At 54.8% G+C, this 10,038-nt stretch overlaps 1 protein-coding gene across 4 annotated transcripts; it reads left to right on the top strand.

Annotated features, from left to right (window-relative positions):
- The first annotated feature begins 1,362 nt into the window (after positions 1-1,362).
- On the top strand, positions 1,363-9,214 carry USHBP1 (USH1 protein network component harmonin binding protein 1). Of its 4 annotated transcripts, none has more exons than XM_063112182.1 (13): positions 1,363-1,436; positions 1,701-1,900; positions 1,996-2,144; positions 2,423-2,861; positions 4,106-4,231; positions 4,403-4,539; positions 4,704-4,844; positions 5,323-5,496; positions 6,360-6,609; positions 7,280-7,501; positions 8,278-8,384; positions 8,591-8,713; positions 8,984-9,214. In XM_063112182.1, the coding sequence occupies exons 2-13, from the start codon at positions 1,847-1,849 to the stop codon at positions 9,150-9,152; spliced, it is 2,091 nt and encodes a 696-aa protein (XP_062968252.1). In that variant the 5' UTR covers positions 1,363-1,436; positions 1,701-1,846; the 3' UTR covers positions 9,153-9,214. The 4 variants fall into 4 exon arrangements, with proteins under 4 accessions (XP_062968252.1, XP_062968253.1, XP_062968254.1 ...); XM_063112183.1 differs by having other exon boundaries at positions 8,967-9,146; XM_063112184.1 differs by having other exon boundaries at positions 8,278-8,325; positions 8,984-9,068.
- Positions 9,215-10,038: the final 824 nt, after the last annotated feature.

Here is a 10,038-nt window from a genome sequence, read left to right as displayed (position 1 = left end):
GCCAAAGGCCCCAGAAATGTGAGAAATTTGGGAACCTTCCACTGTCCATGGGGGAGATCATCGTGGCTAGATACCAGAGTATGCATGGGAGCGGGCAGCAGGAGGCTTGAATGCCAGGCTGAGGAGCTTAAAATGTCTGCCAAGGGCAATGGGGAGCCATGGAGGGTGTGTGAGCAGGGGAGAGGAACATTGAGATCTCTGTGGGTGGGGAAGGAAGTGGACGGAGGGCCAGAGAGCCCAAAGAGGGAAGTGAGCTGGCATCCTGGTGGGAGGAGAGATGCCTGGGCTGTGACTATAAATGGAGACAAGGAGGCCCATTAGCAGTGGGTGCAGGAAAAATGGACAGGATGTAGGAACCATCTAGACTCTGGGGGATGAAGCATTTATGGAGGAGAAACTGGAGCTGGCAGAGAAAGCAGAGATAGGGCAGTGAGAAAAGTCGTAGGGGAACAAGGAGGGTGTGTTATAATTTGGTTCACCAATGGTGCCCGGCCATGTGCTACCGCTTGTTAAAACCCTCGTGTCTAGAGCTCAGCCTTGTAACACCAAGGTCACAGGTTCGGATCCCTGCACGGGCCAGCCACACACACACACACACACACACACACACACACACACACACACACAAACCATGACATTGTGAGTAAAGTGTTATAATTACCCATATTTTATTTTTAAAATTTTTTTGGCAGCTGGAAGTACAGGGATCTGAACCTTTGACCTTGGTGTTACAACACCACGCTCTAACCAATCAAGCTAACTGGCCAGCCCCTACCCCTATTTTAGATACAGGGAAAATGAGGCTTGGGGTGGGGGACATCACCTGCTCAAGGTTACCGAACCAGATCTGTCTGTGACTGATGTGAATGATAACTGTGACATCACACTGAAGGGACAGGCAGAGGAGAAGCTCACAGGGGAGCCAAATGAAAAGTGTCAGCCCAGGGAAACATTCTGGCTCTTGAGAAATAAAATCCAGGGTCAGCCCATGGCTCACTTGGGAGAGTGTGGTGCTGATAACACCAAGGCCACGGGTTCAGATCCCTGTATAGGGATGGCCGGTTACCCCACTTGGGAGATCATGGTGCTGACAACACCAAGTCAAGGGTTAAGATCCCCTTACCAGTCATCTTTTAAAAAAAATAAAAATAAAAAAATAAAAGAAATAAAATCCAAGGGTTGGAGGTGGAGGAGCCATGGGCTTAGAGGCTGAGATGAGGAGGGGCTGATGTCTTGGAGCTACACATGCCTCCCACTGGGGCTGGAGGAAGCTGCTGTCCTAGAGGAGGAAACAGCACAATAACAAGTCACATGACCAGGGGAGGGGGCTTCCTGTTTCCCAACCCCTCCCAAGCCAGCCTTGGCCAGCCCAGACGTGAGAAGGCAGTGGCCAGAGTGACCCCAAGAATGTCCAGGGACTCAGGCCTCTGATCAAGGTACCACCAGAGGAATAGAGAGGAGGAGAGGAACCCTCAGGATTGGGGGCTTCTGATTCACGAGGGCCCTGGAAAGGAGAGGAGACTCTTGAGGTCCTCATCCCAGGCCCACGTACCAAAGGGAGGGGAGCACAGAAGTAATGAAAGTACAGGAGGCAGAGGAGAATGGGGAGGTCAGAGCAGCCTCAAGAGGTAGTGAGCTGCCTGTCAAGGGAGGCATTCAAAGATGCCAAATCAGCATTGACAACTCAAGATCCCTTCCAGGGGAGGATTCAAGGCCCCATTTCACAGAAGAGGAAGTTGAGGCTGTCCTGAGGCCCAGGACAACAACGGCAAGGGCTGAAAACAGACTGTGGTTTTAGGGGGTAAGGAAGGAGGAAGATTCACAGGGCACTGATTTCTGGACAGCAATGAGTGTCCGGGCCACGAGGCCCCGAAGCCGGCGAGGGAGGCATGCTCCACCTGTAAGTGTCCCCCACTCCCTTCCTCAACCAGCTCCATGGGACCCAGAGGTCCAGCCCTGCCTGGCTCAGAGCTGGGCCCTGGGGGTCACTTGCAGGGTGAACTGGACCCTGTGGCTGAGAGTTCAGAGGAGGCCGAAGCAGCCAGTGGGAGCTCCAAGCCCAGCCCTGTGCCGCCTCAGGAGAACTTTGGGCCAGAGCTGCTGGACCATGTGGCAGAGGCCAGTGGGCAGGCCCATGGGAGCAGGTAAGATCCATTTAGTCTGTGCCCTCCACTCCAGCCTGGGCACATCTTTACCTTGCAAACTCCAGCTCATTCTTCACCCTGCTTCCCCAGCCTCAGCCCCACTCCTAGACCACCATCCAGCCTCCTCCCTGGGCTCCCCGCCTCCCAGTGTCACCCTGGGACACCAGCCCCAGAACACACAGCCTTTGACAGCTGTCTGCCCTGCTCATACCTCCCAGGGTCCCCAGAATCCCCCGCCCAGCATTGGGTGGCTCAGGTTCCTGGGTTGGTATCCACAGGACTGACAAGGAGACTGATGGGGAATCCTGTGGGGGACTGGCCTCAGCCCCTGAGGGGCCCCACGAGCCTGCAGTGGAAGCCCATCCAGACCCAGAGGCAGCCCGACAGGACAGAGAGATTGTCCCCTTCTGGAATGGGGCTCCCAATGTGTTTCAGACCCTGCAGCATGCTCTGAGCTCCCTGGAGGCGGCTGCTGCTGCCTGGCGCTGCCGGCCCCCAAGCTGTCCTGGGCTGATGGAGGCAGAGGGCAGAAGCAAGGGGGGGCCAGGGCCAGGTGGGAAGCAGGAAGGGGCAGGGGGGTGCCAGCGGGAGGCAGCCCGCCTGGCCGAGAGGAATGCCTGGCTGCGGCTGGCCCTGGGCAGCCGTGAAGATGAGCTGGTCCACACGCAGGCCTCCCTGCAGGTCATGCAGGCTGAGAAGGAGACACTGCAGAGAAAGGTGAGTTGGGCAGTCCTGAACATGCCACCCTCTAGGGCACCCTGTCAGTGGAAGGGGGCAGGCAACATTCATTCATGTGTTTGTTCAAAAAATCTTTGGAGTATTGACTGCTGAGCTTAAAAACCAAACCAGACAAAGGTCCCTTGCAATATTAGTTAAGGAGATCAGAGAGGCCCAGCAGGGAGGAGACACTTGAATAAAGACCAGAGGGAGATGAGGGAGGAGCCATTGAAAGATCTGGGGGAAGAGCATTCCAGGCAGAGGGAACAGCATATGTGAGGGCCCCAAGGTGGGAGCAGGACTGGTGTGTTCAGGGAACAGCGAGGAGACCCGTGTGGCTAGAACAGAGTGAGTGAGAGGGATAGTGGGGGGAGATGAGTGCAGGGAAGCAACAGGAGCCGATTGTGCAAGGCTTTGTGGGCTGTGGGGAGGACTTGAGCTTTTGCTCTGAGATGGGAGCCATGGAGGGTTCTGAGCAGAGGAGGAGTGTGCCCCAATGCAGGTGTTCACAGGTGCCCTCTGGCTGCTGTGGGAGGGACAGTCTGTGGAGGTGACAGTGAAATCCTGGAGATCCTGGAGGTGACCTCAATAGTCCAAACATGGGATCAATGGTGGAAATCATGGAGATGGCGTGAAGTGGGCAGGTTCTGGGTGATGTTGAAGGTGGAGATGACAGGTGTGGGAATGAAAGCCAGAGAGAAGTCAAGGACAGATCCAGGGATTGGGGCCTGAGGAACTGGAAGAGTGAGACGGGGAGGATGGGGGAGGAGCAGGTTTGGCTGGGGAGGGACCAGGAGCTGTTTGGCACTGATGAGCTCAAGATGCCCATGAGACATCCTCATGGGGCCATCAAAGGGGCATTTTCCATCTAAGTCCTGAGCTCAGACATCAGGACATCCTCAGCATGTAAGTGGCCTTTAAAGCCATGTGGGTGAGAAAGATCATGGGAGGGAAGCCCTTGTGTTGGGCTGGCAGAGAGGCTTGGGGCTGTGGGAACCCAGCACAAGGAACGGGAAATCCATTTCCCTCCAGAATGGGGCCCATTTCTCTGCTGGGAAAGATAAGACTTGAGGAGCTGAGAGATATGCCCAGGGTTGTATAATGAGGGATCTGGTGGGGTGAGTTTCTGGGGCCCCTACCTTCCAGCTGGGGCTCTTGCCACTACCCCAGGAACAGGCCTTGAGGAGGTCTGGTGGGTGGTTGGAGCTCCCAGGCCTAACATTCCCCATCATCTCCCTCTCCAGGTCCAGGAGCTCCAGGACTCCCTGCTGAGGCAGGACCCCTTCCCACCTCCCTCCCACAGCCAAGCTGGTGGCTCAGGCAGTGGTTCCAGCAGTTCTGGGGCAGATGGGGAACCTTGGGGGACTCAGGTGTGTGTGAGAAGCTCAAACCCATGGTCCTGATGTCCTTAGCATTCAAGGGGCTGAGACTCAAATCCTGGTCATGGGATCCAGTAGCTTGTGGGATTGGAAAAGGTCTAAACTCATAATCCTGACCTCTTGGTGACTATCAGTATGAAGAAAGTCACCTTTTCCTGACAGGACTCCTTCTCCCTGGGTCACCCCCTGCTCCAGCATCTCAGGAGTGATTCCAGCACCCAGATCCTTGAATCTCTCTCCACCCATCCCCTTGCCCCTGAGATGCACATCATGGAAGTCCACAGGGAACAGCTCCAGGGGTAAGAGCCACAAATGCTGAGCTCTTAAGGGCACCAGTGCCTCCCCCAGGTGGGCTATAAACCCAGAAGTCTGGAACTGGAGTAGGGGGGTAGGAGGGAGGAAATTGGGCCCTGACTGCCCCAGGAGGCCTCTCACTTTCCTTTTTCTCCACCTTTGGAGGCAGAAACATTGAGAAGCTCAAATGCTTCAATCGTCTGTTGTCAGCTGTGCTCCAGGGTTACAAGGGCCACTGTGAGGGCCTCAGCATGCAGCTGGGCCAGCGGGAGGCTGAGACTACAGCACTACATCTGGCCTTGCAGTACAAGTCAGTGCACCCTGCAGATGATGTCACTGGGTGGGGAGGGAATGGGCTCTCCAAGGATGTCTCCGATCCACAGTGGGAGACAGGGCCCTTACAGAAGAGCACCTTCGGGGCCAGCCCGTGGCTCACTCGGGAGAGTGTGGTGATGATAACACCAAGGCCATGGGTTTGGATTCCATATAGGGATGGCCGGTTAGCTCATTGGGTGAGCATGGTGCTGACAACATCAAGTCAAGGGTTAAGATCCCCTTACTGGTCATCTTTAAAAAAAAAAAAAAAAAAAAAAAAAAAAGAAGAGCACCTTCCCCCACCACAGAAATTAATTTAAGGCAATTTTAGTCCAGGGGTGGTGAAGAAGTTGGCATGCTTCCAGGGCAGAGGGCAGGAGGAGAAGTTAGGTGTCCAAGAGCAAGTGGGGACTGGGACCTACAGTACAAATGGGGCTGGCTGTCCCGAAGTGCTCAGAACCAGTTTTCCACAGTGAGCAATGTGAGGAGGCATACAGGGCTCTGCTTGCTCTGTGGGAGGCCGACTCCAGAGCAGGGGATGAAGCCCCCATGGGTGACCTGGAGGCAGCGGAGAAGGAAGCATGGAGGCTGCTGACACAAGAGGCAGCTGCCATAGATGGAGGGACACTGCAGGATCCGCAGCCAAGGTACCCCTGGCAACCCTGGAAACTGTGCTGGTTAGTAAGTGAGGTCCTGATTGGGGAATGGAGCTCCCAGAGCTGTCCACATTTGGGGGTTTAGTGTGGCTGTGCCCAGTAAGGTTGGTATTGAACTGACTGACCATGATGGGTTGGCATGAGGCCTGACTGGTCTTGTCCTGTTGCTAGTTGGCAAGGCTGGCCTGGTTGACAGCAATTGGGATTGGCATGAAGATGGATGATGGTGACCATTGATTAGAACTGGCATGATAGAGGGCCAGCCCATCGCTCACTCAGGAGAGTGTGGTGCTGATAACACCAAGGCCATGGGTTCAGGTCCCTATATAGGGATGGCCGATTAGCTCACTTGGGAGAGCGTGGTGCTGACAACACCAAGTCAAGGGTTAAGATACCTTACCAGTCATCTTTAAAATAAATAAATAAATAAATTAATTAATTAATTAAAAAAAAAAACTGGCATGATGGTGCTTAATGGGGTTGGCCTGATGTTTGATGTTACCCACTAGAGTTGGCATAATGCTGCCAGAGTTGGCATAATGCTGCCAAACAGTTGGCAAACTGAGTGATGGTATCTATTGAGTTGACATGATGGTGCCCACCACATTGGCATGAGAAACGGTGCCCATTGTGTTGGTGTAATGGTGCCCACCATGTTGTCTTGATGGAGGATGGTATCCACTAGGATATCCACATTATGGTGCCCACCATGTTAGTGTGACAGGGCCCACCACAGATGACATAGAATCCATCATGGTCAGTGAGATGGAAGATGATGGAGCCTACCAGGGTTGGCATGAAGTTAGCACAACCATGCCTGCCAGTGTTGACATAGGCCCTTCTGTTTTCTGTAGCGCTGAGGGCAGAAGTGTGGATAAGCCCACACCACAGGAAATGGCTATCCAGCTCCGAGGCTATATCCAGCATCTCCGGGAGTGCCGTACTCTGGTGAAGATTCCCTCAGAGCCTGGCCCCACCTTGGCACCCATGCCCACTGTGCTCCATGCAGAAGCCATGATGCAAGCCATTCTGGGGACCCAGCCTGGCCCAGGACTGCCCCGGCTGGAGAAGACACAGATCCAGCAGGACCTGCTGGCCACACGGGTATGGATGGGCTATGGTCACTGTGTCAGTCTTTCCTGGTGGGACAAAACCCTTTGCTAAGGCTGAGGGGGATGTGATTGGGGGACCAAGGGGCAAGGGAGAGTTCTGCTGGGCTGGAGGCAGGCTTTTTGAAGGAAGGAGAATTGGAGCTGGGGTTTTGAGGGATGAATAGGAGTTTGTCCTATGGGATTCAGTTTCTCAATAGCTCCAAATCTAGTGTTCCAAAATGCCCTTCCTTAGTTAAAGATGGGAGCAGGGAACATATCTGGGGTTTGTAGCCTGTCATGAAAGACCTAAGGTTCTGGAGTTGGAGAAACTCCAGAGCTTTCACTGAGCTGCTACTTGACCTTGTCTAATATACTTGACCTCTTGGAAAAACTACTTCTACATACAGCTGTAGCTTTTATGGGTGGAAGGTATTTCTACCTGGCAAGATCATGGTAAAGATCAGAGCATTTTGTTTGTTTGTTTTGGTCGCTGGCTGGTACGGGGATCCAAACCCTTGACCTTGCTGTTATCAGCACCACCCTCTAAACAACTGATCTAACTGGCCAGCCCTAGGTCAGAGTTTTTGCCTAAGCAGCCCCCAGTCAGTGCCTCCTGGGGCCTCAGTTTCCCCAGCAGTTGACCCTAGAGGCACATATTCTCTGCCCTCTCCTCGATCCCTCAGGAGTCCCTGGTGGACCTGATGCTGCGACTGCAGCTGGTGCGGCAGGAGAAGCGGGACCTGGAGCTGCGGGAGGCTGCCCTCCGAGCCCAGGGCCCAGCCCACATGCTCCTGCTGGAGCAGCTGCAGTGGGAATGGGCACAACTCCAGGCTGGCAGGGCAAATAGCAGTGGCGGAGACAGCAGCGGAGGTGGGAGCAGTGGGGACGAGCAGGAGTGGTCCCAGGTGAGCAGCCCTGTCTGGACCTGGTAGGGACAGCAGTATACTACTGGCTTTGTGGCCCTGGTCAGTCACAGCCTCCTCTGAGCTTCATTTTCCAATTGTGCACAAGAAGCAAGGGGAATCATTAGGCTTCACATATCGAAATTTACACCTGCTATTTCCGGTTTCTTTGTTTGAGGGTATTGAGCCCAATAAATCTCGGGGGTTTAGCATCTTCCACTCAAAACTCCATTTTTTCTCACCCCCAGGCCTAGCATCCCCACTCTCCATCCCTCACAGCCCCAGCCAGAACGTCGTCTATTCCATGATTTTGGCTCCCGCCTCCTCCCTGAGGCCTTCCTTTCCTCCTTCCCTGTCTGATCATGTTTGTCCTCTGCATAAAGCCTTCAGTGGCTTCCAGAACCCTCCAAATCCAGGCTTCTTAATGCAGCTCTTGGAGTCATCTCTCCCACCTCCAAGGCTTTGTAGGTGCTCTGCCCTGCCAGGAACACTAGTCACTTCCGTCTCTGCATAATAAAGTCCTCAACCTCTTGGAGATCTGAGCTTAGACATCACCTCCTCAAGGAAGCCCTCTTGGACTGCCTTTAGATGAGGTTCCCTGTTATTTATTTCCCTTGTCAGGGAGTAATTTTACCCTCGTTGGGGTATCTCACCTGACTGGGGGCTCTGTGAGGGCAGAGACTGTGGCTCCCACTGTCTGGGTAGCTTTGGTATCCAGTCTGAGCTGAGCACACACAGGCGTAGGCAAATGTCACTCTCCTCTCTTCTTCTTCCCTTAGGGCTCTCCTGCTGTCCCTGGTGGCACCAGTGGCATTGATGGAGGCCAGGTTTGCAGAGTATGGGACTCAGAGAAGTTAGCCCAGGAACTGGCAGCGTCACTTACCCGGTGTGTGCCTGGGTCCTGGGCTGGGGGGTGGGTGGATTAGGGTGGGGGACATATGTGAGAGCCCATGAAGGTGTCATGTGCAGCAGAGGCCAAGATGTGCACCTGTGTACAGGTGTATTCACATGGAAACACCATGGGCAGGTAGGTGGGAGAAGGAAAGGGAGACAGGATTGGCTGAAGCCCCTCTCTCCCCACCCCTGTGCCAGGTCCCTGGACCTGCAGGAGCAGCTGCAGTCTCTGCGGCAAAAGCTGGAAAAGGTGGCTCAGAAGGGGCGAGCCAGACGGGCTCAGAGTGCTGAGCTGAACAACGATTTATGCAAGGCTCACAGGTGGGCCCCCCATCCTGTACCCTCACTGGTGATCTCAGAAGCAGCCCTGGCCCTCTCTGGGCCTCAGCTTCCCCCTGTAAGATAGGCAGCAACTTCAATCCATCCCACACCTCCTCGGCTGTCTAATGTGTGCCCAGCCCGGCTGAGAGATGCTGGGACCCCGGGAAGACCCAATTTCAAAGAGCTCCCAGTCCGGGAATGGGAATACATAGCCCCAGCCTTGGGCAGAGTGGGTGGCTGTTTCCTAGCTCAGCCACCCACCCCCTCCAGCGCCCTGGTCCTGGCCTTCCGAGGAGCCCACCGGAAGCAGGAAGAGCAACGGCGGAAGTTGGAGCAGCAGGTGGCACTAATCGAGGCCCGGCAGGCCGAGGAGCTAGCAGCCCTGGAAGCCACCGCCAGCGCCCTGGGAAGGCCCAGGCCTCCCTGCCCTCCTCCCTAGCTGGGGGAGACCATTCTTTAGGCTCCATACCTGGCCGTGTCTAGACGTGCCAGACAGTTGTAGCAGACTGTGTCATAAACTGTCCTGGAGTGATGTTATGTCATGTGGAGTGACTGCGTGTTGGGGCGTGTTTGGTGTAATGGGGGCTGATGAACCTGGGTGTCCAGGGCCTGTTGGGGGGTGGCTGGGCATTTGAGACTCAGTGTCTTTGGCGTGGCACTGTTTGGGGTATAAACTTGATAAGTCAGTAGGGTCGGGCCAGAAGCATCCTGGGCTGTGGGGACAGGGACAATTTGGGGTTTAGTGAGGTTGCATAGCCAAGGCTGAAGTTCCAACTCTCATTGGTTTCCAGATGCCCAGGGAGGTATCTGTGGGGACAGGACACACCTGCTCCTGCGCATCCCCTTCCAGGGAGATGCTGAGTTTGGCCTGGCAGATGATCACAGAGGCAGATGCCTGTATCCCAGAAGGGAGACTGAGGCTGGAATGGTTCAGGTTCAGGGTGTGGGATGTTAGCTGAAAGAGTGTTGCTCCCAGGCTGGAGGCGAGTGCAGGAAGAATTGGAGATGCCTTTGGAACTTGCATTCAAAGAAAGGGTTTCTGGATGGTGGCACTGCAAGGGTAAAAGCCTGGAATTTAGGGGCTTGAGGAAGTCAGAGTAGGTGCCGGTGGTAGGAAAGGAGGACTGGCTGGCCCAGTTCAGCGTGAGAAGTTCCAGCTTTCTCCTCCTGGGGACGGGAGCTGTGGGAGGTGTCTGTGCCAGGTTGATAGCAGGCATCTGGTTAGTATATCATTTGCATAGGCCACACCCCACTCATCTATTACAGGCTGGCTGGGTTGGGAAAGCGGGGCTAGGAACCACCCAGTACCTCTGGGATTAGGGGCC

The sequence above is a fragment of the Cynocephalus volans genome, chromosome 10, assembly GCF_027409185.1.
Source record: "Cynocephalus volans isolate mCynVol1 chromosome 10, mCynVol1.pri, whole genome shotgun sequence".
Taxonomy (NCBI): domain Eukaryota; kingdom Metazoa; phylum Chordata; class Mammalia; order Dermoptera; family Cynocephalidae; genus Cynocephalus; species Cynocephalus volans.
The sequence above is the reverse complement of the archived record's forward strand: the minus strand, read 5'-3'. Positions and strand labels throughout refer to the sequence as shown.